At 49.6% G+C, this 27,129-nt stretch overlaps 2 protein-coding genes across 8 annotated transcripts in view; one reads left to right on the forward strand and one right to left on the reverse strand.

Annotated features, from left to right (window-relative positions):
* The window catches only part of LOC129051019 (ubiquitin carboxyl-terminal hydrolase 6-like), a 59,506-nt gene extending 43,700 nt beyond the window's left edge, over positions 1 to 15,806 (forward strand). For 5 of the 7 annotated variants that reach the window (XM_063718409.1, XM_063718410.1, XM_063718411.1 and 2 more), the window contains 3 exons: positions 1,115 to 1,551; positions 2,217 to 2,309; positions 3,452 to 5,689. In XM_063718409.1, the coding sequence (XP_063574479.1) occupies positions 1,115 to 1,551; positions 2,217 to 2,309; positions 3,452 to 3,625 (704 nt within the window). In that variant the 3' untranslated portion in view covers positions 3,626 to 5,689. Of the gene's footprint in view, positions 1 to 267; positions 361 to 1,114; positions 1,552 to 2,216; positions 2,310 to 3,451; positions 5,690 to 5,755; positions 5,869 to 15,459 lie in introns of those variants that run through there. The other 2 variants (XR_010138078.1, XM_063718414.1) reach the window with 2 other exon arrangements.
* Positions 7,874 to 14,519, reverse strand: LOC100937876 (protein FAM106C). Its single transcript, XM_063719041.1, has 4 exons — positions 14,453 to 14,519; positions 12,963 to 13,070; positions 11,488 to 11,541; positions 7,874 to 9,542 (listed from the first exon to the last, which is right to left on the reverse strand). The coding sequence occupies exons 1-4, from the start codon at positions 14,517 to 14,519 to the stop codon at positions 9,022 to 9,024; spliced, it is 750 nt and encodes a 249-aa protein (XP_063575111.1). The 3' UTR covers positions 7,874 to 9,021.
* Positions 15,807 to 27,129: the final 11,323 nt, after the last annotated feature.

Here is a 27,129-nt window from a genome sequence, read left to right on the forward strand (position 1 = left end):
CCTTATAGTGAAAGTTCTGAGGTTCCCCATCTTTCAGGGGGTCTAGAGGATCAAAACTCTTTTTTTATTTATTTATTTTATTTTTTATTTTTTTGAGACAGGGTCTCACTCTGTCACCCAGGCTGGAGTGAAGTGGTGCAACACAGATGACCGCTCACTGCAGCCTCGACCTCCTGAGGTCAATCAATCCTCCCACCTCAGCCTCCTGAGTAGCTGGGACTACAGGCACGCACCACTGCACCTGGCTAATTTTTGCATTTTTTGTAGAGACGGTGCTTCGCCATGTTTCCCAGGCTGGGCTCGAACTCCTGCGCCCAAGTGAACCTCCTGCTTCAGCCTCCTAAAGTGCTGGGATTACAGGTGTGACCCACTGTGCCTGGCCCAAAACTATTTTCATAAAAATACTAAGACAATATGTGCCTTTTCACTTTTATTCTCCCACAGATGTACAATGGTGTAAGAGACAACATGACATGGAAGAATATCGTCACTTTGACAGTGAAGTCTGTGCTAATGTATTGTACTTTTTCATGCCTCAGTTTAGTTTCTAATACAGAAAATATTGATAGATAAAATTCACATAAAAGTTCTAAAGATTCTCAATAATTTTTAAATGTATAAAAGGGGGTAGGGGTAAGAGGCTATAACCAAAAAGTTTAAAGCCTTACAGGATTTTTGTGAGTCATAGAGGTAACAATGGACAGCAAGAAATTCCCAGTACCATGCCTAACAATAGGAAGTTCTCAGTAAATGGTGGTCACATTTTTTGTCTAATTTTACAAAGGGGAGGAATATGTATTTGGAGAACTCCTTACTCTAATAGTTAGATTTTTTTTCAACTGAATCTGACATAAATCATCTTTCTGCTATTTTCTGAGTCCCTATAATGTACTTTACATTTTCAGGACATTGTTGCTTATAGGGACTCGGCATTGAAGAAGACAAAAATGTAACTTACTGGCTACATAATAGGAACTAAAGGGTAGCCAGTCATGACTCCCCTGTCTTTACCTTTGTGTGTACAGTTGTGAAGCTAACCTCAGAGTTAGCATTTGGGGCTGGCTTACTTTGTGACATTTGGATTTGTGAATCTTTTCTTCTGTCCTGTTCACAGGTTCTCCTTCTTCATCAAGAAAAAGTGCAACCAGCTGTCCCTCCAGCAAAAACAGCAGCCCTAATAGCAGCCCACAGACTTTGGGGAGGAGCAAAGGGAGGCTCTGGCTGCCCCAGATTGGCAGCAAAAATAAACTGTCAAGTAGTAAGAAGAACTTGGATGCCAGCCAAGAGAATGGGGCTGGGCAGATCTGTGAGCTGGCTGACGCCTTGAGCCGAGGGCATATGCAGGGGGACAGCCAACCAGAGCTGGTCACTCCTCAGGACCACGAGGTAGCTTTGGCCAATGGATTCCTTTATGAGCATGAAGCATGTGGCAATGGCTGTGGCAATGGCTACAGCAATGGTCAGCTTGGTAACCACAGTGAAGAAGACAGCACTGATGACCAAAGAGAAGACACTCATATTAAGCCTATTTATAATCTATATGCAATTTCAGTAAGTGGTTTATTGTATGGTTTTCAGAGAGTGGTCCGTGTTTTGTTCACTTGTCTTCATGTATTCATGAGCAAGTATTTTTCAGGTCCTGCTTATTTCCTAGCATTGAGCTTAGTGATAGACAAAGTTAACATAGAAATCTGGGTTTGCCCAGGTGTAGTGGCTCACACCTGTAATCCCAGCACTTTAGAAGGCTGAGGCAGGAGGATCGCTTGAGCCCAGGAGTTTGAGACCAGCCTGGGCCCCATCTCTACAAATAATTTTAAAATGGAGCGACGTATGGTGGCATGTGCCTGTGGTCCCAACTACTTGGAAGGCTGAGGCAGGAGGATCACCTGAGCCCAGGAGGTCAAGTCTTTAGGGAGTTGTGATCACTCGACTGCACCCCAGCCTGGGTGATAGAGCAAGCCCCTGTCTCAAAATAATAATAATAATAGTAATTACATTATAAAATGATTGTTTATCCACACAAGACTTGGAGCTTATGACTTTTGTGTTTTGCTTTTTGCTTATTTTGGTTTTAGAGAAAGTTAGAGGGTTCTAAAATATTTTCTCACCTACTGATCATTTACATGATCAGTGTTCTTCTCCTCAGATCTTAGTGCTATATCCTGGCCATAGTACAGTTAACTACTAACATACCTCCACTCTCTTATCTCTTACAGTGCCATTCAGGAATTCTGAGTGGGGGCCATTACGTCACTTATGCCAAAAATCCAAACTGCAAGTGGTACCGCTACAATGACAGCATCTGTGAGGTAAACATTCTCAATCTTTGAATGAAAGTTAGAAACAGAATATCAACAGAACTGGGGAACATTTGTTGAAATAATGGACTATCTCTTGAATAGGAAATAGATATTTCTTTTAGAATCAATATATAGATGCTGTCAGTATTAAAGGAACAAAAGTGATATGCAGACTAGGGAATGAAAACATGAGTAGTGAGGAAAAATAAAGAGTTAGTTGACCGGGCACAGTGGCTCATGCCTGTAATCCCAGCACTTTGGGAGGCTGAGGTAGGCTTAGGAGGTGGATCACTTGATGTCAGGAGTTCGAGACCAGACTGGCCAAAATGGTGAAACCCCATCTCTACTAAACATACAAAAATTAGTTGGGCATGTTGGCGCATGCCTGTAATCCCAGCTACTTGGGAGGCTGAGGCAGGAGAATGGCTTGAACCTGGGAGGTGGAGGTTGCAGTGAGCCAAGACTATAGCACTGCACTCCAGCCTGGGCAACAGAGCAAGACTCTGTCTCAAAAAAAAAAAAAAAAAAAAAAAGGAGTTAGTTAATGCAAAAAGCTCCTATCTTCTAGACTGTTAGAATTCGATGGGGTTGGGCTGAGTGCGGTGGCTCACGCCTGTAATCCCAGCACTTTGGGAGGCCAAGGAGGGTGGATCATGAGGTCAGGAGATCGAGACCATCCTGGCTAATATGGCGAAACCCTGTCTCTTCTAAAAATACAAAAAATTAGCCAGGCGTGGTGGCACATGCCTGTAGTCCCAGCTACTCAGGAGGCTGAGGCAGGAGAATCACTTGAACCCAGGAGGCAGAGATTGCAGTGAGCTGAGATCACACCAGTGCACACCAGCCTGGTGACAGAGTGAGACTCCATCTCAAAAAAATAAATACATACATACAAAATAAATAAATAGAATTTGATGGGGTTTTAGGACATTCTGTTTTGACTTGTCTGTGGTCAAAATATTTTCCCCAAAGCAAACATTGGAAATAATGGGGCTCATTTTAAAGGGGCAGGTGTGAGACAGCCAAACTAGTGAGCTTATTGGAAGCAATCAGGTTTAGTAATTACAGAGGGTTGGTCTTCCCTTTCCTGGCAAGGATTTAGAGCCATAATAGCGATGGCTTTTTGTTAAAGGTTTTTCTTGCCCTTTCAGGAATGTCACCCTGATGAAATTGACACCGACTCTGCCTACATTCTTTTCTATGAGCAGCAGGGGATAGACTATGCACAATTTCTGCCAAAGATTGATGGCAAAAAGATGGCAGACACAAGCAGTATGGATGAAGACTTTGAGTCTGATTACAAAAAGTACTGTATGTTACAGTAAAGCTACCACTCTGGCTGCTAGACAGCTTGGTGGTGAGGGAGATGACTCCTTGCCAAGCTGTACTTGGCAAAAGTGTCACTGAAAGGCAAGCTAAATGTAGTTATTTTATCCTGTTAGAATACAAATTCTAATTAAAATAGTTAACTTTAAGAGTAGCAATAATTTTATTTTAAAGTCTCATACAAGTTGTCCGATAGAGAACTTTCAGGCAGATCCCACCATTAGCCTGCAAACAAAAGGTTTGGCACCAGCCACCTGGGACCAAATAAGAATTCAATTGTGCTTGTCCAGATATGAACAAATATGTAGTGAGTATAGAGTTTACCAATAATCATAACAAATATTAAAGATTTCCTTGGAGTCAAAGTAAAAAACAAAAAATTGTAATGTTGTCTAGGGATGACATGATATGCTACCTCCTTCTTCCTGGAGTTTATTCCATTATATTGACAAGATGGAGAAAGCCAGATCATGAAGGTGTGCAAATGATTCTTACGGCATGGGCGAGGATTTTTCAATTTATTTTTTAAAGTTTCCATACCCTTTCTTTGTCTTTCTTGCTTTTTGTTTTTGCCGTTGTGTTTATGTTTGAGGCACAACCAGTCATTGGTGGCAGGGGCATAGAGTGATCAGTCTGAAAGGGAGGCTCTCTTAAGAGCTATGTGCCTTCCACCCAGAGGGAGACCCAGTAGAAAGAAAAACATCCTGGGAAATCCAGCTACCATGGCCCTCCCAGTGGAGGCATCTTACATTTAGGATACTTCAAGTATCCTCAGAAATGTATTCTGCACCCCTGGCCCTGCCCATGCTGAGGGAAGGGGAGCAGTTGCCAATATTTGCAGCATCTTCACGTGCACATGTTGCAACAAGAGCTTCTGGGAAAGTAAGCGGCATCAGAGCTAGATCACGTTTCGCAATTAGTGGTTGTTCTTTTCTGTGTTTATTTTGCACTTTAAAAAAGAGAGAACACATGCAAATGAACTTGCTTGTGTGTATTTGATGGCTCTAAGGGCTATAAATTACAAACAAAACACGTCCCAGACATTAGGAGTTCATAAGTATATTTAATGAAATTGGTGGTTTTAGGAAGTCAACTTTAGTTTTGCTTTGTTTGCATGTTCACTAATTTTTTTATTTTGATATTTGCCTTTTTTTAAAATTTTACAGTAGTCATTGAAAGTTATGTTTCTTTGTTTACTTTGTTTTTGCTCTAATTATTCAAGACTGGAACAAAAGTATAAATATTATTTATTTCAGGTAGAGTTTTTTTCATGTAGTTTTTTAATACATACTTGAAGGAAATGTTTCACCTTATTTTTGGGCTTTGTTTATTCATTTAGACCTTGCAAGTTGATTCTCATTAACTGTCAGATTCCACTAGCCTTTCTTCCTCATAGGTAGTAATTACCAGTGTAACTAAGCATTTGCGTTCTGATATCTGAGGCCAGTAACTATGAATATCTAGTTCTCAGAGCATTTGGAAAGGTTATCTGAAATGGCTACCTAAATTGAAATCCTTTTCAGAAAAAATATAATTGCAAGTAGGTAGGAGTGGCCTAAATTGTCTAATGTAATAAAGTCAGACAAAATGCATACTTTATAGTTTCAAGATTTTCAGTATATAAAATCTGTCCATCCCTACCTGGAGATGTCCCATTAAAAAGTGGAAGATTTTAAATAATTTCTTTACAGATGTTTTATTTAAGCAGGTAGCACAATCTACTAATGTTGTTTGCTCTGTGTTTGTTATACTGGTTGTAATTAATTTTTTTAATTCATGAACTAGCTGAAAATTTATTAAATTAACTATTAACTACATTCATCTTGTAAATTACTGTATAAAACTTGTTGACAATGCACTGGCTTTAGAAAGATGTTAATGTACATAAATAGAGTGTAAATAAAATAGTGTTGATGTACTGAAATATGAACTGTATAAAAAGTATTGGTAATTGTATATGGGTGTACCTGTTTATCTGTAACTGTTATCCAAACGAATTAAATACTGTGGATGCCTCTATGTGCTGTTTTTCCTCATACAAGTAAACACAGAATGTCAAATTCTTCAGCCTCCCTCTCTGTGATCCTGTTTTAATTCTCCTACTTGAATAATTTCTTTCTGACTTACAGAGGGGATGCTTCATCTCTGAGGTTGGAAACTCTGTAGAGCAGGATTCCCCAACTCCTGGGCTACAGACCAGTACCGTCCATGGCCTGTTAGGAACCGGGCTGCACAGCAGGAGGTGAGCGGTGAGCTGTATTTATAGCCACTCCCCCTTGCTCTCATTACCACCTGAGCTCTGCCTCCTGTTAGATCAGCAGCAGCATGTCATTCTCACAGGAGAATGAACCCTATTGTGAACTGCACATGCTAGCAATCTAGGTTGTGTGCTCCTTATGAGAATCTAATGCCTGATGATTTGAGGTGGAACAGTTTTATCCTGAAACCATTCCCCCATCCCCCCAGTCCATGGAAAAATTGTCTTCCACAATACCAGTCCCTGGTGCCAAAAACGTTGGCAACCACTGATGTAGAACAAGATCCCTACAGTGGGTACTACCCTACAGAGGTACTACTACAGAGGGTAGAACAAGATCCCTCCAGTGACCAGGTGACTTTAAACATGGCTCACATCCCTTTTAGAAAGTTATGGCAGGGAAGCAAGTAGAGAGCAGGTGGTAAACTGAGGATTGGTGACTACATCGGTACCTACAGTGGGTCCTACAGTCATTTTTGTGCAGATCAGGAGATGAGGTGAAGAGAAGGAAAGCTTCTCATTTGCATAATGCCTTGAAATGACCCTAGGTTTCTAGGGGGCACCGAGAAACCAGAGATGTCCCTTGTCTGTCTGGGAGATCCAAGGGGACAGTTGGCAGTGTTGAGAAGAGATGAACGTGACAGCTGTAGGTCCTTCACCCTCAGCTTCTATTTGTTCACCTATAAAATTAAAATACCGAACACTCAGGCTTGTAAGAATTAAATGAAGGACACAAATGCCTGGCACATTTGCTTGATAAGTGCTCAATCCAATGATACTCAATCCTATTTTACAAAAAGGGTTTTTTTTGTTTGTTTTGTTGTTTGTTGTTTTACCTCCTTGCTATACTGATGCTAAAAGAGTTTAATAGTCCTCTGTTCACATTTTCCAAAAACAAGAATACACATTAAAAATGTATAAAATGGGCCAGGCCCAGTGGCTTACGCCTGTAATCCCAGCACTTTGGAATGCCAAGGCAGGCAGATCACCTAAGGCTGAGAGTTCCAGACCAGCCTGACCAACATGGAGAAACCCCGTCTCTACTAAAAATACAAAATTAGCCGGGCATGGTGGTGCATGCCTGTAAACCCAGCTACTTGGGAGGCTGAGGCAGGAGAATTGCTTGAACCCGGGAGACAGAGGTTGCAGTGAGCTGACATCACGCCATTGCACTCCAGCCTGGGCAACAAGAGCGAAACTCTGTCTCAAAAAAAAAAAAAAAATATATATATATATATATATATAAAATGAAACATGTTAAATCAGCAGCAGTGGCAGCTTGTTTAAGGAAAGGAACAAACAGAAAATTAGTACAGAAAGTCAAAAAATGAAGCACAACTCTTTTAAGTGCCAGTCTGTTTTTAGGTTTCTTTCTTTCTTTTTTTTTTAGATAGAGACAGGGTCTCTGTTGCCCAGGCTGGAATGCAGTGAGGTAATCATGGCTCACTGCCGCCTTGACCTCCCAGGCTCAAGCAATCCTCCCACCTCGGCCTCCCCAGTAGCTGGGACCACAGATGTGCACCATCACACCCAGCTAATTTGTGTATTTTTTGTAGAGATGGGGTTTCACCATGTTGCCCAGGCTGGTCTTGAACTCCTCGGCTCAAGCTATCTGCCCACCTCAGCTTCCCAAAGTGCAGTGATTACAAGTGTGAGCTGCCATGGCTGGCCACGGCTGTCTTTTAAAAAGCTAAAAATGGGCTGGTTCAAGACCAGTCTGAGCAATATGGCAAGACCTCATTTCTACTAAAAAAAAAAAAAAAAAAAAATCAGCTGGGTGTGATGGCCCGTGCCTGTAGTCACCCCAGCTACTCAGGAGGCTGAGGTGGGAGGATCGCTTGAACCCAGAAGGTTGAGGTTGCAGTGAGCCTTGATTGTGCCACTGCACTCCAGCCTGGGTGACAGTGAGACCTTGTCTCAAAAAGCCTCAGAAGGAGCGGCCTAGGGAGATGGGCAAGCATTTCGTTTCTAGTTTCTGAACAGCCCTGTGCATTGAGAGAGGTCTTCGGCCTCCCAGCCTCTCTGGCTGAAGGTGGCGATTCTGCATGGAGTCTCTCCACCACTTGGTGGCACTGCTCACAGTGACTTTTTACTTCTAAACACCATTGAATTGGAGCAAGTAGATGATTTGCCATGTTTTTCCCAGCTAGTTTGGAGGCTGAATATAGAATTTTACTGGGACACACCAGAATGTGTAAGTTGGGGAGCAGCGATCCCAGTTTCCCTTGATAATGTGCCAACAGCTTCCTTAGTATTGAAATCACAAAGTCAGAAATGCACACACCTCTATGATCAGAGATCCATACAGGAGAGAGCAACAAAAAGAGGCCTTTTAAGTTTGCCAGACTTCCTGAGGAGTGGGAAGCAAGAGAGTAGATAAGTGTGCAACAGTCACAAACCCGGGCCTATAACAACCTAGTTGGGAATAGAATGTAAGAGAACGGGGAGCGATGGGGACTCTAGTGTGTTCTAGGCACATGCCCATCTAAAGGCTCCATGTGACTGTTGCCCTGCAGGAATGTGGGCCCCAGTGTTCACCAAACCTTTTTTTTTTCCCGCCCAATGAAGAGAAGCCAGAAACCCAGATATTAATACAAAGTATCCAGTTTAGAAGTGTTGGTAAATTTTTTTAATATTGAACATTGTGCTGCTCAAAGAAGGTATCTGCAAGCCAGGTACAAACCAGCAGTTCACGCCCTCTGGTGAGCAGAAAGGTCATAGATTTTGAGCCCATTATGTCGGAAGTCAAATTCTAGTTCTGCTGTTGCAACGGCTGTAAACAAAAGTTTTCAGATTTCTAATGCCCAATGAAAATACCACTTTATTTCCAAAGGTTATTAAAAGGAATAGATCATGTATGTAAGTAGGCACACAGCTTGCCACCTGTTAGGTACTCAAAAGCATTCTTCCCTCACTTAAGGAAACAATACAGGCACAATACAACAATAATGTTATGATCAAGTTCATTATCAGGAGGCATACACCCAAACAATAGGGGAGTGAGCACCTACCATGTACAGAGCTCTCTGCTAGGTTCTCCGGGGGCAGCAGTTCCCAACCTGGCAATTCATCGGCATGATTGGAATCAGCCAGCAGCTTGTTGGATATGCTGAGTCCAGAGTCCCGCCCATATTACACCTAATGTTCTGTGCCTATTACACCCAGATTTATGAGATCCTCCTCTCCCACGCAGTCCGAGAATCTGCATTCTAATAAGTTTCTCAGAGTAAGCTCTTCCGCAGCCAGTTTGCACTGGTCTGTGAGTTGGTCATTTATGGAAACCACTGCTCCAGGGAATGAATCATTATTTCCAGTCTCATTAGGGAAAGATGATATGCATATGCACACATGTAAGGAGGAGTGACAGTAATGAGCCAAAAGCTCTGTAGACATAATTGCCTCTGATGAAGTGCTGACTGATGACATCAGACAGTAGGCTATTGACAGTGTACCCCGGGGAAAGCTAAATGCAAAAGGGAAGCGAACGGCCTCATGAAGTGAGATCAGGATTACAGGGTCAGAAATGTGGAGAGGGTGATTCAGATGGACAAAGGAGCAGAGGCAGGATTCAAGTGATGCGTTTTGGAGGCAGTGCAGCCTGTTGGTGCCGAGTGGAAGGTGAATGAGGAACATAGTAGACGGTAACAGGAAGGCAGGAGCTGCAAAGGCCTTTGAAGGTCAGGCCAGTTGTAATAAAAGTATTTCACATCATCAGGTATCTTGGGATGGTTGCCAAACATTTTTCTATGGTTTGCATAAATACATATCTATTTTATTTACGTATTTATTTATTTTATTTTAGGTTTTTTTTTTGTTTTTTTTTTGAGACGGATTTTCGCTCTTGTTGCCCAGGCTGGAGTGCAATGGAGTGATCCCAGCTCACTACAACCTCCGCCTCTCAGGTTCAAGCAATTCTCCTGCCTCAGCCACCTGAGTAGCTGGGATTACAGGCATGAGCCACCACGCCCGGCTAATTTTGTATTTTTAGTAGAGATGGGGTTTCTCCATGTTGGTCAGGCTCTGTTCCCTGTCTGCTCCCCCAGCAAGAGACCCTGAGGAAAAGAATGGGGGATCATGTCTTAGTCATCAGAGCATTGAAGTGCCCAGGCCAAGGTTGGCCACATAGAGGGAGGGCAGGTGGCAAATGTTTGCAGCATAAGTGAATAAAAGGAAAAATGATAGCAAAGAATGAAACTACTAGGCACCATTCCAGGACTGGGACTAAATATTTACCTTGCCCATTGTGCAAAGATAAGCCTGGTTTTCCAGGCTCTATTTATGCCAGCTTTCCTTCAGGGGCTGACACAACCTGGTATTGTTACAGCTTGAAGAGTGGTTTCCACATGCGGCGTCTGGGTGTACGAGGTGCTTGATCCTCAGCTTCTGCTGTTCCCTAACTCCATGTGTCTTCCCCAGGGAATCTGCTTCCCAGTCCTTGAGCCCTAGGTGGCTTTGCATCTCCATTCTGCTGCCTGGTCTGTCCCCAGTCTCCATGAGGCTATTGAATTGGGGTTCATTCTACTCTAGATGAAGCTGTGTATCCTTGTTTAGCCCCTGGGGTCAAGCCACATAAGGAGCTGCTTGCAACATGATAGGACAGACTTGCCTGGGTCTACTGCCTGAGTGGCCTCCTGGGAAACACCTCTCTTAATGCAATAGGGTTGGGTATGACAAGCTGGGTCCAAGTGAAGCTTCAGAGATGTAGAGATGTAGGGGAGGAGGGACTCTGAGTTCAATGTGGCAGCCACTCAGCCTCTGGGACTCACACCAGGGGCATAAGGAGAGTGGAAGCTGCACGTGAAAAAGGGAAGGGTGCTTTCTTTCTTTCTTTCTTTCTTTCTTTCTTTCTTTCTTTCTTTCTTACTTTTGGGAAGGGTGATTTCATGGAAATATGAACAGCTCTGCTTTGGGAACACCTTCGTGGAGCGTAAAGGGAGCAGCGAGCAACTCTGGCCCCTGGTGTCCAGCCTGGGAGGCAATGTCTAGAGGCAGTGGTCACGTTGGGTGAGGGGTGCCCAGAAGATCGGGTGGTCCTGCTCAGAGGACACCACGTGGCAGCTGAAAGGACTAGTTTAAGAGCATAAAGGACCATCACTCAGGCCCCCTGCAAGGGGTGTCACGGGGATAGAAACAACTCCCTGTTTTGTTACGGGAAACAGCAAAACGCCTTTCTTCCTTTAATGCTGCTGCCGATTCATTCCACAGGGAACATGCCCTCTTGGTGACAGCAGGTGCCAGTGAAGACTCAGGTCACTCTACACTCCCTGGCCCCTGAGCACCAGGACGGGAGAGTGTGAGTGTGTGTTTGTGTGAGTGTGAGAGTGTGGGTTTGTGTGGTAAGTGTGAGCGTGTGTTTGTCTGCATGTGTGTGAGAGAGTGAGTGTGTGCTTGTGTGTGTGTTGTGTGTGTGTGTTTATATATCTTTGTGTGTGTGAGAGAGAGAGAGAGTGTGTGTGTGTATGTTTGTGTGTGTATGCTGGGAACTGATATCTGCCTGGGAGGCCACCATCACCCCTCGCCTTCCCATCCTTCCGGGGTCTCCATTTCGGCCTGTGTGGTGCCCACCATGCAGAAAGAGCAGTCCCCTGGACTGGCTGTACTCACCCAAGCAGGTGTAGTTGGAGGACTCGGCTTGAACCTTGTAGCACCAGTATGACTCTGGAGCAGAGAGGAAGGGTGTGAAGTGTGCGTGCATGTGTCTTGTTGCTCTCACACACAGGAGGATCAGAGGCTGGGCTTACCCCTGGGGTTGGAGCTCCTCTTGGGCTGGGATGGAGTGTTCCTGGCAGTAGGATTGAGGGCCCAGGGAAAGAGACTCAATCGAAAACTAAGCAGGGGCTGATCAATAGGTCAGCTGGTGTAGGGCTCTGTTCCCCAGGCAGGGCCAAGCCACCGGCCCTCCAGGGAACCCCTCTGAGGCCACTCATCTCTAACGTGGGGATGGCCTGGATACTCCATTCCTTGGTCACCAGCTGCCTCCTTCCCCGCTTACCTCCCCCACCCCAAACCTGGAAGGGAGACTCTGGTGAGAGAGGAAGAGGAGGACTCAGCCCAGCCTCCGCTCCTGGGACAATAGAGTCAGGTTCAGCTGGGCAGCCTTCCCAGATCCGAGAAGAGGGAGGAGATTAGGCAGCCCCTCCCCAGAATGCCTCACCCTGTGTTATTAAGATCCCTTCTTGGCTAGCATCTCACAGCTTCCACTGCGGGGAAAGCAGCCAGGCTTTCTCCTCTGCCCCTCAACTGCACAGTCCTGGTCTTTGGGGCCGGGCTGAGGGCTCTGCCTCAGGGCAGTAGAACCCAGCATCTCTGAAAAAAAGGCTGCACCTCAAATGTCCCACATGGATGCAAGATGTTAATAAGAGGGGAAAGTGCATGCAGGGCAGAAGGGCCTATGGGAACCCTCCGTACTTCCTGCTGAATTTTTATGTGAGCCTAAAATTGCTCTAAAAATAAAGTCTATTAATTTTTTTTAAAGGCTGCACCAGCAGGGCGTACACAACATCTCATCCAGAGCTTGGAATTTTGGCTGAGCACTCAGGGGACTTAGATGGGTTTGGGGGCAAGTCCCTTAAGCTCTCTGAGCCTCAGTTGTATCTTCTGTAACATAAGACAAACATACCCACCTCATAGGGCCGTGGGGAGGATTAAATGAGGTTTCAGGCGGCTTGGCACTTAGTAAAATCCCATCGACAACTCCTTCCCTCCCCCCACCCCTCCCTCCCACCCCGTGGCCTCCTTTTGGGAACAGATGGCCAAAGCCAAGGAGGGGCCAAGATGGGAGAGAAATGAAGTGACTTGGAAAGAAATCAGGATAAGGAAATTCCTAAGAAAAGCACAGTTCCCACTCAGCCAAAGCTGAGGCCTCTGAGCTCATCCGCCCTCTCCCTTCTTGCCTGGGCTGCCTCCACAATCCCATCTCCTTGTAGTCTAAGCCAGGGTGGAGTCCCCGGAGTGAGGACAGGATGGGGAGGGAGCCGTGAGGGAGCATCCGTGGGAAAACTAACTGGCCACAAAGAGCCACTTTGGGCTTTGGAGTTTCCCAGCCCTGATCACAGCCTCTCCTGCTCTGCTGGCATCACCTTTTTCAGCGTTGCAATGTCTTCCCTGACAGCCCATCCCCAGCTCCGGGCAAGGCTCTGCTATCCCTGGGAGTTGCTGCACCTGGGCTACCCCCATGTGGGTGGATTCTGCAGAGGGCAGTGGCAACTCACCACCCAAGCCCCACCAGCAGTGGGGCAGAGCTCTGAAGCCTCCAGCTCCAGCTCTGCCTTTGCTCAGTCTCCACAGGAGAGTTATCTGATGTTCTGAGCCCCATAATCTTCCTCTGACAGAAGGCATGTTACAGGAAAGGGGTCCTGATCCAGACCCCAAGAGAGGGTTCTTGGATCTTGCACAAGAAAGAATTCAGGGCGAGTCTGCAGTGCAAAGGAAAAGCAAGTTTATTAAGAAAGTAAGTGGTGAAAGGACAGCTACTCCATAGAGTAGGACGTTCCCCAAAGTCAGAGAAGGAATGCATGCAATACGTTGTATGTATGGGGACATGTGCTCTGCTACAAGAGTTTGTGATAAAGGATTAATTTTCTTAATTACTATATTATGCAACAACTGATATTATTATTATTATTATTATTATTGAGATAGAGTCTTGCTCTGTTGCCCAGGCTGGAGGGCAGTGGCGGGCTCTTGGCTCACTGCAAACTCCACCTCCCAGTTTCAAGCAATTCTCCTGCCTCAGCCTCCTGAGTAGCTGGGATTACAGGCATGCACCACCACACCTAGCTAATTTTTGTATTTTTAGTAGACACAGGGTTTCACCATGTTGACCAGGCTGGTCTCGAACTCCTGACCTCAAATGATCCACCCGCCTCGGCCTCCCAAATTGCTGGGATTATAGGTGTGAGCCACCGTGCCCGGCCGACATTATTATTTTTAAAGCAAAATTAGGAATGCCTTTGCTCTCCAGATATCAGAGTATCTGGACCTTCCCAAATCTGGGTCTGTGTCGTAAACATTATTAATTTGTTCCCTTAACTGTAAACATCTAGAGGCTAGAAATGCCTGACTTTCTGAGAATGCAGCCCAGCAAATCCCGGCCTCATTTTCCTAGCCCTCACCCGAAATGGAGTCACTCTGGTTCAAACGCCTCTGACGGGTACAGCCACCAATTTCCCAGTGCTGGTGACTGAGAAGATAATAAATCAGAGGGCATTTGCACCACGACACTTCCTTGCCATAATCCTCTCGTGTCCCCACCCGCAGAGGTCTTGAAGGCGGAAGGGGTTTTGAAGATTGGGCTGGCCTCTTCTCTGATTGGAGGCCCCAGGGGCAGCCATTCCAGGAGAAGCCTCCCTTCAGCCAGCATCCCCAAGAGCCAGCTGTAAAGGGTGGAGCCCCCTGTAACTCACCTCACAGCCTCCCTGGCGCCCATCTGGTCCAGGCTTAGCTTTTCTTAGGAATTTGGTCTTCCCTGGCTCTGGCCACAGCTCCTAGGTTTGTAGTGGTGACCTCTGATCCACTGTCTTAATCATGGAGACTTTTGACCTGCTTGGCTGAACGTGCTTGTAACTACCTTCTTCAGGAAGCAGCAGCCAGGAAAACATAATGGTGGTGAGGTCAATGCCAGGGGTCAGGTCCATGTCCGTGGATGAGGGTGGGGTGCTGGTGGCAGGAGCACCCACCACTCAGGTTCCTGTCCTCGTTGAACGAGAGGGCCACCCTTGCAGATAAGTACCAGCCCACTGACTCAGGCCACTCCCAAGAGGGCCTGGGAAGGAGAGGGGCTACCTACCCAGAGGTCTGGGTGTCCAGCACCACATCCTACCTAGTCCATCCACCCTGACCAGAGGTTAGAGACCGAAAGTCGGTTGCCTGTCACCCAGCTACTGCCCCCCACCCTGACTGACCTGCGACCCCTCCCTCTTGTTTCAAGATGGCTGAAGAAGCCTCTCTAATGCACCTTGCTCACCCCACCTCCCCATCTGAGGGACAGGGGATAATCCTGAAAAACAGCTCAGCGCAACCCAAATGTGTCCTGGTCAAAGTCTCAGCCACTCCTGGCCAGGGGTCTGGGGCTCTGAAGGGGACCAAATATCCTCTACCATCCTCCTGTCTCAATGGACAGAGATGCTCTGGGGGTCTCCATTTGCAACCTCGTCCTTTCTCAGCTTGAGTCCCCAATAAGATGAATGGAAGGCAGGTCCCAGTCAGAAAGCCTTGGCACTAAAGGGGATTGCAGCTTGTGTGAGGGGTGAGCTGAGACATATTCCCGACACTGGCCCCAGACTTGGGGGAGAGCCCCATAAACTTGGTATATGGAGCACCGGCCAGGTGCCACACAGGCACTGCACTAATCACTTAAACCCATTATCTTAATCAAACTTAAAACCCCTGAAGTCAGAATGACTACACCTGTTTTGCAAATGGGACAGGAAGTGACTTACCCAAGACCACACGGCTACAAAGCACCCCAACTGCAAAGCATTTCTCTTTCTACTGTCTAGCTGCTTAGTAGGTTTCCAACGTCCAACCCTACTAATAAAAGTTTCCACATTCTGCTTTTTCTCTTTCTTCTCCCAGGGGCCCGGAGGAGAGGCTGCAAGATGCCCTTCCACCCTCTACCACAGCTCAGCGAGTCCCTGCTGCAAAGGGCACACGCTGCCTCCTCTCTGTGCAGAGGACACCTTCACCCCTCACTCCGCGGCTTTGAGGGTGGAGCACCTAACTTGGGAGAGGAGGTTTCAGCCTGCGTGGACCCCAAGAACCATCGGAGGGGTGGTTGGGGTGAGAAGTGGCAGATGGGGTCTTCCGGTGATGGGGTCTGGGGTTTGCAAAGAAGGTGCCTCCAGGATCGGATCCCTGTGCCCAGCCGCTTGAAGCGCCTTTAGCTCCTTATCAAATATTAACATGCCTTTCCTGCCACCTCCCACCTAGAGGAATAATTAAGAACTCGGCTTCACCATTAATCTTTAAATGAAAATCACCCTGTCCGGGAAGACCGGCTCCGCAGAGGCCTCGGGGCTCCAGGTCCCCCACCCCCGGCCCCCGCCAGGCTCCCAATTCAGCGCTGGGGGTTAGGGAGGCCAGGGGAGCTTGCGACCCTCGGGGGCAAGGAACCCGGGTGGGAAGCGCGGCTCCCAGGACCCTGCCACACCGCCCTTTCTCTGGCCGCGGGGCAGTCACCCAGCGCTGAGTCCCAGCGGGACGGACGGAAATCCACGGACAGACGGAGGAGGCTGGGTGAGAAAAGAAGGCGTGCGTTGAGGCGGGTCCGAGAAGCACCCTATTTTTTTTTTTTTTAAACGGAGCACCAGGCTGGAGGGCAGTGGCGTGATCTCACTGCAGCCTCCACTTCCTGGGTTCAAGCGATTCTCCGGCCTCAGCCTCCGGAGTAGCTGGGATTACAGGCGTGTGCCACCACGCCCGGCTAATGTTTATATTTTTGGTAGAGATGGGATTTCACTATGTTGGCCATGCTGGTCTCGAACTCCTGGGCTCAGGTGATCCACCCGCCTCTGCCTCCCAAAGTGCTGGCATTACAGGCTGGAGCACCAGCGCCCGGCCTGAGAAGCATCCTTATCAGGGACTCCCAACTCCTCTCGCCGGGCCACGCGCACACACCCTTACGTTACCTTACGTGTGCCGCTGCGGACACGCGTGTACACACACAAGCTCGCGCGCTGCCCAGTCCTCCCGCACCCTCGCGGCCCCCGGCGCACACGCAACCCGGGACCCACGCGCCGCCGACGCTCACCGGTCGCCCGCGGGGAGTCTCTGCAGGGGCGGGAGCTGGGGGCACGGAGGGGACCGCCGAGGGGCACCTGGGGCCGGAGCCCGGGAGCTCACCTGCACCGGCCGATGGCCGCGCCGAGGAGAGGGCCAGGAGCGCCAGCAGCATCCGCATCTTGCGCGGCAGCAAAGAGGCCTCTGGGCCGGGGGTCGCGCACCGAGGAGGCCGCCGCGGGTGCAGCAATCCTGCCGGCCTGGGTTTTACAGCCCAGGCGCGATGGGAGGGAACCCGGACAGCTGGACGCGGGAGGCGGCTCCTCCCCCTGGCGGGGCCTGCCCTCCCCTCTCCACCTTCCCCTGTCCCTCATCTGAAATCCTCCGCTCTCCCCGGTACCCCGTCCCGCCTGGCCACCTCTTGCCCTGTGCGCGAGGCCCTCTTACCCACTCCGCGTCCTCTCCACTCAGAAGCGGCGCCCTGCCCCTCCCCCATCCTACTCCTGGTCCCTGGTTTGGGAACAGGGACGCGACACCACAAAGTGCTTGACCCACACAAAGATGAGTGCCCCGATGATGACTTCGATCATTTTGGTGCCACCCCTGCGCAGTGGTCTTGAATGGGACCTTGGAATGGCCTTGGGGTTGGGGGTGGGGGTGGAGATGGCCTCGAAGAGATGAGAGGCTGAGGGGCGTGGCATGCAGTTTGTTGAATCAGTGGCGGCAGAAAGGCTCTCTTGTCTCTCCCAGGCAGTGGTCATTGATTCTCTGGGTCTCATCTCTTCCATTTCCTCCCAGTCTGCTCCAAACTTCATTTCTAAGCAGACCAAAGACCTTTCTTCAACACAGAGCGAAGCTGTCCCTAAACTGCCCTTGCTGGTGTTTATGTGATGACCAGGGAGGGTTGATGGGGCAGAATTAAGAAATGGATTGTAAGAGGACTCGGTGAAGGAGAAACTGATGGGGTCAAAGGGGAGGAGCTAGGTTCTTTGAGCCCCCCAGGTGGAGAGATGAGATGGGAAGAGAACAGACGGGTCTGAATGGACCCCTAGTTCTCCCATCTGGCAAGATCTCCAGAAGAGTCCAGGGAAAGTTCCCTTAAGGGCGGCTCCAACATTTGGGGAAATAGGGTCCCCCCACGCCCCCAAGCTGCCTCTTGTCTCCTCTCTTAGCTGTGCCCCCCTGCTACTGCAGGTCCTCTGTGTCCCACATGGGGTGGGGGCTTCTGTGGGAGTTTGGGAAGCTCAGGCTTGGGTGCGGGAGAGGGACAGGGAACCAGGCAGTGGACCTGGACCTCCTCCATCAACCCATCAACAGGAAACCCCCTTTTTCTGGTTTAGCCACTCCCCATCCGCTGCCAACCTCTCAGTCCCAGCGACCTTCGAACCTGGGCTAGGGACCTCTGAAGGGGGATTGCCTCCCCCAGAAGGATTCAGGCAAAGACGCTTCCTTCTTGCTTAGAGTTGAGGCTGACTCCCCCGCTCCTGGCCCAGGATCACACAGCCTCACAGAGCAGCTTTGATCCTACAGAGAGGCAGGAGGGAGGTGAGGGGGTGTCCGTGCCAGGCTTAGGGCTCTATTGTCAACACCACTGTAGAATTACCAGCCGGTGACCATGACAGCCACAGGAGGGATTCCATACCCAGAGCCTATTCTGGGGAGTGCATTTGTGTTCACAGGGCTATAAAAATGTCCCTTTCAGGACTGAGGAAGCCTGTTCCTGGGAATAAAAAACACCCCAGGGAGTCCCTGTGACCTCAGGCCAGCCCCCTGATGAGCAGGGGAGAGGATTGGGAACCTTTGGTGGGGTTAAGGGACTATTGATCAATGACCCACTTTAAAGTTCATTGCATTCAGGCCCCAGGAGAGAGGGGGGCCCTGGGTGCATTTTGGGACCATAAAGATGGGTGAGGAGAACCAGTCCCTGGTGGGGCAACCCCGCTGAGGAATGGGGGAGGGGTAAAGCTATGCACTCTCTCATGGGTGCATCTTAATTATGGGCACCACAGAGCCTGCACATTGGCGATGGGGTGGTGGAGTGGCTCCTGCTCCATCTGCCATCTCTAACTTCAAGGTTACACAGGGTGAGTGGCCCTCCCTTCCTGTTCCTAGTCTTAACATTCTCAGCCTTATCTCCCAGCCCTGACCCTAGTCCTGGCCTGCCATAAACCAGTCACCTGTCACTATTTAGGCTACCTGGGGCCCAGCTTACTTGTAGGGGGCAAGGCCTGATTTAGGGTCATTAGAGCTAGAATGGGTGCTGACATGTCCCAGCAACTTACAGGGCCCATAAAGCTGCCAGCCCGGGCCACCTGAGTGGGAGACCCCAGCCCAGCAGCCCCAGCCTCCTTCCTCTTACTCTGCAGAGGCCCCCAGTGTTCTGAGTTCAAGTCTTTACTCTTCCTCTGACTCACGGATGACCTTGGGCAACTTTCCTGCACCCGGCTGATTGCAACTTCCTCATCTATCAGCTGGAGATGGTAATCCCTGCCCTGCTGACCTCCACCAATAAACAGTTATTTGGAGTCTGCTGTGAACCAGGGCCTGCCCAGCCCAGACTCTCACAACCGGCCTCTCAGTGCCTGGGTGTAGCCGCTGGCCCATGGCAGATGCAAAGCTTAATCACACTCTTGTCCTCTGGGGATGTTTGCATGCATGGCCCTGTCAGGAACAGAAGGGAGGACATGGAAAAGCTAAGGGGCTTTGAGACACATAACCCTGGAGTCACTTCTGGCTCCACCCACTTGCTCTGTGATGGCAGCTGAGCCTCAGTTTTCCTCATCTGTGAGACGGAAATCACCCACCAATCTCTCTCAAAGGTTGCCGTGAGGCCTCATGAGCTAAAGTCTGAGGAGGCTGGGCCCACGGCTTGGCACATTGACACATGTGGCCATGACCTCTAAGCAGAGCCCCCTTAGCTGGATTAAACCTGACCCTAGGCAGGTGTGGAGGCAGCATTGGGTGGGATGGGACATTGAGTTAGCACTGGGGAGGGGCCCTGGCACATCCAGGCTCTTCCTGGGCTCCCAAGGGCAAGGAGGGGAGCCCTGACTGTAGACCTGGGAACATGAGGTTCAGATGCAGCCCCTGCTGGGACTGTGAGAGCCATGGGGTGGAGGCACAAAGGGAGCTGAGACCCTGCACCCCTGGGTTCACAGCTCAGGGGAAGGTCAAATTCATTGCCCTAAACAGAAACCTATCATACCTTATGCTCAGCGTAGCAGGAGGGCAGAGAGAATATAAGGCAGAGGATCAGAATAGGAGTAGGAGCCACACTGCCCGGGGTCTACATCCCAACCCCGACACTCAGCTTTCACCCCCGTCAGGCTCAGTGTCCTGATCAGGAAAATCACCAACCTTCGACCATGATTTAAAAAATAGTAATAATAACAAAAAAACACAGCAGAAATAAAAACAGCAGCTGCCGGGCACAGTGGCTCATGCCTGTAATCTCAACACTTTGGGAGGCCAAGGTGGGCAGATCACTTGAGGTCAGGAGTTCGAGACCAGCCTGGCCAGGATGGAGAAACCCCCGTCTCTACTAAAAATACAAAAATTAGCCAGGTATGGAGGCGGGTGCCTGTAATCCCAGCTACATGGGAAGCGGAGGCAGGAGAATCGTTTGAACCCAGGAGGCAGAGGGTTGTAGTGAGCTGAGATCGTGTCACTGCACTCCAGCCTGGGCAATAGAGCAAGACTCCGTCTCAAAAAAAAAAGAAAAAGAAAAAAAGAAAACCAGCAATACCTTCACAAGAGCGTGGTTAGAATTCCACAAGATAATGCTGGGTGAAGGGCCTGTCTGGACACTTACTGAGTGCTCAGTAAACCTCAGCTATAATTCTTAGTTATAAGACCACAGTGACCTTATGCCCAGAACAGCACAGGAGCCCAGAGGAGCAGCCCTTAACCCAGCCTGTGGTAAAGAGACTGGGGAAGGCTCCCTCAAGAGATCAGACCCACAATGAGTCTTCAAAGAAAAGCAGACTTTAACTTAAAAAGGGAAGGGAGCTGCAGGTGAAGGAAACAGAAAGAGAAAAGGCATGGAGGTGAGGCTGGAGAGGGGTTTGGGACCAGACAGGGCTTGTCTGTTAGGATTGGAAGGTTGGACTGATCTTTCCTTTGGTGAGGGATAGATATCAAGATCCTAATTTTATAGACCAGGAAACATTCTCAGAGAGGGTCACTCGACCACCCCAGAAGCGGGTAGGGATCCTCCGTTACTTCTTTGACTTACAGAAGAGGAAGCTGAGGCTCAGAGAGGGCAGAGGTTTGCCCAAATTCACAACAAGGAGAGAGGAGTAGAGGTGGGATTAGAACTTTGGTCTCCTGCCCCACTTCCCAGTGCTCTTTCTGTGCCATTTTACCTCCTCCCAACACCACATACTTCCCTCCCACTGGGAGCCCCAGCCTCCATCTGCCCTCGCTTTCCTCACCTGCAGATTCTCCGCTGACTCGCAAATTATTCAGGGAAAGGTTTGCAGAGATTCCAGCTTTTGTGTTCCCGGAGAGTGAGATTAAATCCACACAAAAGAAGGGTTAGTCAATAGCCTGGGCTCCACCTCTCCCCAGCCTGGATCTCTGCTGTATTCCAGCAAAGATGAAAAAACTCCTTTCCTGCCAGCACCTGTGGAGGCTGCGTGCCCTCTTCCCACTCTCTGTGCCTGCCCTATTTCTCTGGACTGTGCAGAGAATCTGGGGGAGGGGAGAGGGGGGCCAGCACAGAGAGCTGGAGACTGTCACTAGGGAAGGACAGGAGCCTTTTTGGTAGAGGAGTTGGCAGAAACTTCTGGCCCCGAATGTTTTGAAATAACAATAGCAGTAATATGTGTGGAAAAACCCAGTGATAGAGGTGACATATGCTCTGTTCCTCTCCTGCAGAAAACTCAGGAATACTCCCCCATGGTCATCCCCTCCCTTCTCAGCATCTTGGCCACAAGAGGCCAGGCTCACACCAGCAGGAGGCTGGGATCAGAGCGAGGTCAGATTTTGCAAGTGTGTTCATTTACATTCTGGTTTTGTGGTGGAGGGACCCCCTAAAGAGGGTGATGAGGGGGAATTGGGTGGGGAGAAGAAGAAGAGCCACACGAGCAACTTTGGTGGGGAAAGGAATGCTCCTTCCTTAATTAACATGGTGACAACATTAAGAAAACAGGCTCACGGGTGGCTTGGTGGTGGCTCACACCTGTAATCCCAGCACTTTGGGAGGCCAAGCCTGGCAGGTTGCTTGAGCCCAGAAGTTTGAAACCAGCCTGGTCAAGATGGTGAAATCATCTACAAAAAATATAAAAATGAGCTGGGCATGGTGGCACATGCCTGTAGTCCCAGCCACTTGGGGGGCTGAGGCTGGAGAATCACTTGAGCTCAGGAGGTAGAGGCTGCAGTGAGCCAAGATCACACCACTGCACTCCAGCCTGAGGCCTGGGTGATAGAGTGAGACCCTGCCTCAACAACAACAACAACAACAACAACAAAAAGAGAGAGACAGAGGGCTAGAGAAAGAAGAAAAAGAACAGAAAAGGAAAGGAAAGGAAAAAGAGACTTGGCCAGGCACAGTGGCTCACACCTGTAATCCCAGTCCTTCGAGAGGCTGAGGCAGTAAGGTCACTTGAGCCCAGGTGTTTGAAAACAGCCTGGGAGCATAGCGAGACCCCGTCTCTACAAAAAATAAAAAATTAGGGGAGTATGCTGGTGCACATCTATAGTCCCAGCTACTTAGGAGGCTGAGGTAGGAGAATCCCTAGAGTCTGGGAGATCGAGATGGAGGCTGCAGTGGGCTATGAGCATACCACTGTACTCCAGCCTGGGCAACAGTGCAACAGTGTGAGACCCTGTCTCAGAAAGAGAGAAAGAGAGAAAGAGAGAGAGAGAGAGAGAGAGAAAGAAAGAAAGAAAGAGATAAAGAAAGAGAGAGAAAGACAAAAGAAAGAAAGGAAGGAAGAAAGAAAGAAAAAGAAAGAAAGAGAAAGAAAGAAAGAGAGAGAGGGAGGGAGGGAGGAAGGAAGAAAGACTAGCAGGGGTGGGGGCTCACGCCTGTAATCCCGGCACTTTGGGAGGTGGAGGCAGGTGGATCATCTGAGATCAGGAGTTTGAGACTAGCCTGACCAACATGGTGAAATCCTATCTCTACTAAAAATACAAAACTTAGCCAGGTGTGGTGGCGGTGCATGCTTGTAATCCCAGTTACTCAGGAGGCTGAGTCAGGAGAATCGCTTGAACCCGGGAGGCAGAGGTTGCAGTGAGCCAAGATCATGCCACTGCACTCCGGCCTGGGTGACAGGGTAAGACTCTGTCTCAAAAAGAAAAGAAAAAAGAAAAAAAGGAAGGAAGGAAGGCAAGCAGAAAGGAAGGAAGGAAGCAAGCAAGCTCTTTCAGGGGGGTGTGTGTGTGTGTGTGTGTGTGTGTGTGTGAACTTCTTTTTCCTGATTACCCAAATAACACTTGCTCATTGTAGAACATTTGGAAAGGAGAAAAAGAAACATTATCCATAACCTTATTTTCCAGAGGCAATCATTTTACAAGTTTGACATATTTTTAAGAAAAAACACCCCACCTCAATCCGTGTTTAATTTTTGTGTCCCCTGCAGTCTTTATCTATATGCAAGCACGCTATTGACATAGTGAACAATGGAGGGTCCTGCTTTTTAACGTCCACATTTCAGTGTAAACATGAGTCCATGTTATTGGGCAGCCTTCGCAACTTTCATTTTGTGGCTCCACAGTACACCCAGGTTGTATCATCAGCTCACTCCCCATTATAAAGAACATTGCAGCAAACGCCTTCCTGCTAGATGGACAGGGCCATTGGATGGGCAGGGAAACTGCCCTCTCAGTTCCTCTCAGTCTTAGCTCCTCTCCCCAGCTCCCCACTGAGGGGAGCTGCCCTAAGTTCATGAAAATAGTTGAGGGGTGCGGTGGGGGCTAGTGAAGGTCCCCTGGCGTCCAGTCGGAGAATCAGAGCCTGGAGTCCTCACTCTGACCTCTGATGTGCCTATGAGATGGGAAATATGTGTGAGGTTGGGAGTGAGGTGTTTCTGAACAGATTTGCAGGGTGTGAGAAAAAAATGTGCTTGTGGGTGCTTCCTCCCTGAGTGCCTTTGCATAACATTGGCGCCCTCTGCTGTCCCTGCTCGTCTAATACTTTGGAAGTTCTTTCTAACTGTAGATCAGTCTGTCCTTCCTGTCTCCTTTCCATTTAGGGGGAGAGTATCATTTAACAGCAATGAAATAGCATTCAGAGAATTGAAAAAAAACTCTTTAGGTCCATCCCAAACCCAGTACCCAGAACTTTCGCCTCCTTCATGAGACTTCCCTATCGGAATTACTCTCTCTCTTAGATATTGATTTGGGGGTTGGGGGGATGGGGACTGAGACAAGCAGTTGAGAATAAGGCAACAGATTCCCTGAAGACCCTGTCCTAGCCACTCCCTTCTCCAGGTGTGGCCCTGGGGAGGGATGGCTATATTATGCCGCAGAAAGAAGCTGAGCGTTTGGCAGCTTAGCTCATCTCCTGCATCTGATAAGGGTGACACATGGGTACACGTGGGGTGGTTAGATGTGTCTTTTCTGCCTCTCTGTTTATTATGCAAATGGAGAAGTGGGGAATGGCTTTTTCCTAGTAAGTAACTCCGAAATTTCTGAAGTTTAATGAGCCTGTGTGGTAGAGGATTGGGGCAGGCCTGGCTTCATGGGGTAGGGGCTTGCATAGTTGCAGAGGGGCTGCACTTAGAAGAGCTCCACATTTTCTTTTTTCTTTCCTTTTCTTTTTTTTTTTTTCTTGAGACAGAGTCTCAATCTGTTGCCCAGGCTGGAATGCAGTGACATGATTTTGGCTCACTGCAGTCTCCACCTCCCAGGCTCAAGTGCTCGTCCTACCTCAGCCTCCGGAGTAGCTGGGATTACAGGCATGAACCACCACGCCCAGCTAATTTTTTTTTTTTTTTTTTTTTTTTTTTTGAGACGGAGTCTTGCTCTGTCGCCCAGGCTGGAGTGCAGTGGTGCGATCTCAGCTCACCGTAAGCTCTGCTTCCCTGGTTCACGCCATTCTCCTGCCTCAGCCTCCAGAGTAGCTGGGACTACAGGCGCTCACCACCTCGCCCTGCTAATTTTTTTTTGTATTTTTAGTACAGACAGAGTTTCACCATGTTAGCCAGGATGGTCTCGATCTCCTGACCTCGTGATCCGCCCGTCTCGGCCTCCCAAAGTGCTGGGATTACAGGCGTGAGCCACCGTGCCCGGCCTAATTTTTGTATTTTTAGTAGAGACAGGGTTTCACCATGTTGGCCAGGCTGGTCTCTAACTCCTGACCTCAGGTGATCCACCCGCCTCGGCCTCCCAAAGAGCTAGGATTACAAGCATGAGCCACCTCACCCTGCCCACATTTTTATTTTGTAGCTTATACTGGAGGCTGGGGTTTGGGGGAGCAGTGTCTGTCTTCTGGCTGTATCTCCACCCTGCCAGGGCGGGCGGCAAGGGGGTTGAGATTCTAAAAGCCGTGAGGCAAAGCTCCCCAGGGCCCAGCCTCCCCATACAATTCACAGGACAAGTCTGGAGTGAGCCAGGACTATGTCCATAAAAGGAAGGAAAAGACAAGACAATATTGCCCAATGAGTCAAGCGTGATCGTAGCACAAAGAAGCAGGGCGCTGTTCCCTAGAGCAGGGACCAGTTCAGAAAAGAGGTCGGGAGCACCTGGGCGATAGAGAACAGTCCTCTTACCAGCAGTCCTAGGGCCCTTGGCTGGCTCAGGTTCTGCTTTCTGGCGGGAAACGCTCCCCTACAGATGCTCGCTCACGGCCCATCGCGCCGCGACGCTGCGGCCTCTATGCGCTGGAAAGCCTCTCTAGCAGCCTGGCAGTGCTCGAGGTGAGGACAGCGTTTTGGCCTCCCGAGCCTGCCTACTCCTCGCGGCGATGTCTGACAGCTAGGTCAGCGGCGCGACGTCCATGGGGGCCCTGCGCGCTGAGCTCCACGTCCACCCCGAGCGCGGTCCCTACGCGGGCCGGCCTCGGCCTGGGGCGCTGTCTGAATTGGGCGCTGGCTGCACACTCAGCTGGCCTGGAATGCCCTGGACGGCACCTGCCTGCCTGACTTCTGCCTCTACCATCTGGTCTGGCATTTCGCCCCGGGCTGATGATAAGAAGGTGCCAGGAGGCCCTGGGACACCGCGCAGGAGCACGGCGGGAGCCACACTGGGGCATAGCCCTGGACCGCCTCTCTGAACTGGCCTGCTCTGGGGAAGAGTGCCCTGCTTTTTGTGTTATGATCACACTTGACTCATTGGGCAATATTGTCTTGTCTTTCTTTTCTCTTTCTTTTTATGGATATAGTAGTCCTCATTCACTCCACACCTGTCCTATGAATTGTATGGGGAGGCTGGGCCCTGGGAAGCTTTCCCTCGGCTTTTAGACTCTCAATCCCCTTGTGGTCATCCAAGCTTTCCAAAAAGGAAAGACATTTTTTTCTTTTTCTTTTTCTTTTTTTTGACATGGTCTTGCTCTGTTGCCCGGACTGGAGTGCAGTGGTGTGATCATAGCTCACTGAAACTTCCTGGGCTCAGGTGATCCTCCCACCTCAGCCTCCCGAGTAGCTGGGACTACAGGTGCAGTGCCATCACTCCCGACTAATTTTTATGTTTCTTTGTAGAGACGAGGTTTCACTATGTTGCCCAGGCTGATCTCGAGCTCCTCGGCTCGAGCGATCCGCCCGCCCCGGCCTTCCAAAGTGCTGGGATTACAGGAGTGAGCCACTGCGCCTGCCCAAGCTTGTGATTTTATATGCTCAGGAGCAAAAATCTGGTCCCGTAGTAGCTGTACCCAGTGTCAAAGAAGGGCATATTCACTTTGTGAAAGATGTGCGGGAGGAATTCCAGGGGTATTTCTCTCCTGCTTCGGAGGTAGCAGTGTTGGCACAGCTTGGATGGCCACACCGGGGTTGAGATTCTAAAAGCCGAGGGAAACCTTCCCGGGACTCAAACAATTACAGGACAGGTCTGGAGTGAGCGAGGACTATCTCCATAATAAGTGAATTTCTGCCAGTGCTGGGACAGAGCATGGGGTTCGAGCTTCGCCCACCTCTTCCGCACTGCCTGGGACTGGACAAGGCATGGACCTTCGCCGAGCTTTCTCAGACAAGCTCCGACCTCCTCGGTGCTTCCGGGTGAAACCCGCGGTGGTCTAAACAGTTGAGGCAGGCGACGATCCGTGAGGGCTGTTGGACCAGTGCGGACGCGTCCTGGAGTTCGCGTCGAATCCTGAGTGGAGGCTGCAGCGCGTACGCGGCTTCTCTTAGATGGCGGAGGGGCGTGGGGCGCTTCAGCACCACGGGGTGGACAGCACCCTGGAAGCAGCTGCTGAAGCCTGCAGCCGAGGTCGCAGCCAGGCTCCCCAGACCCCCGCCTGGTTCCGCGGTCTTTACCCTGGAAATAGAGGCGGAGGGACAGCCCCAGTGGGGCCGAGCTTCGGGACCCAGACCTCACGGCCCACAAGCTGTGCGGAGCTTGGGCCTGCGCTCGGGGGATCTTGCCGAGTTG

Source organism: Pongo abelii, chromosome 19 (genome assembly GCF_028885655.2).
Source record: "Pongo abelii isolate AG06213 chromosome 19, NHGRI_mPonAbe1-v2.0_pri, whole genome shotgun sequence".
In the NCBI taxonomy this organism is placed as follows: Eukaryota; Metazoa; Chordata; class Mammalia; order Primates; family Hominidae; genus Pongo; species Pongo abelii.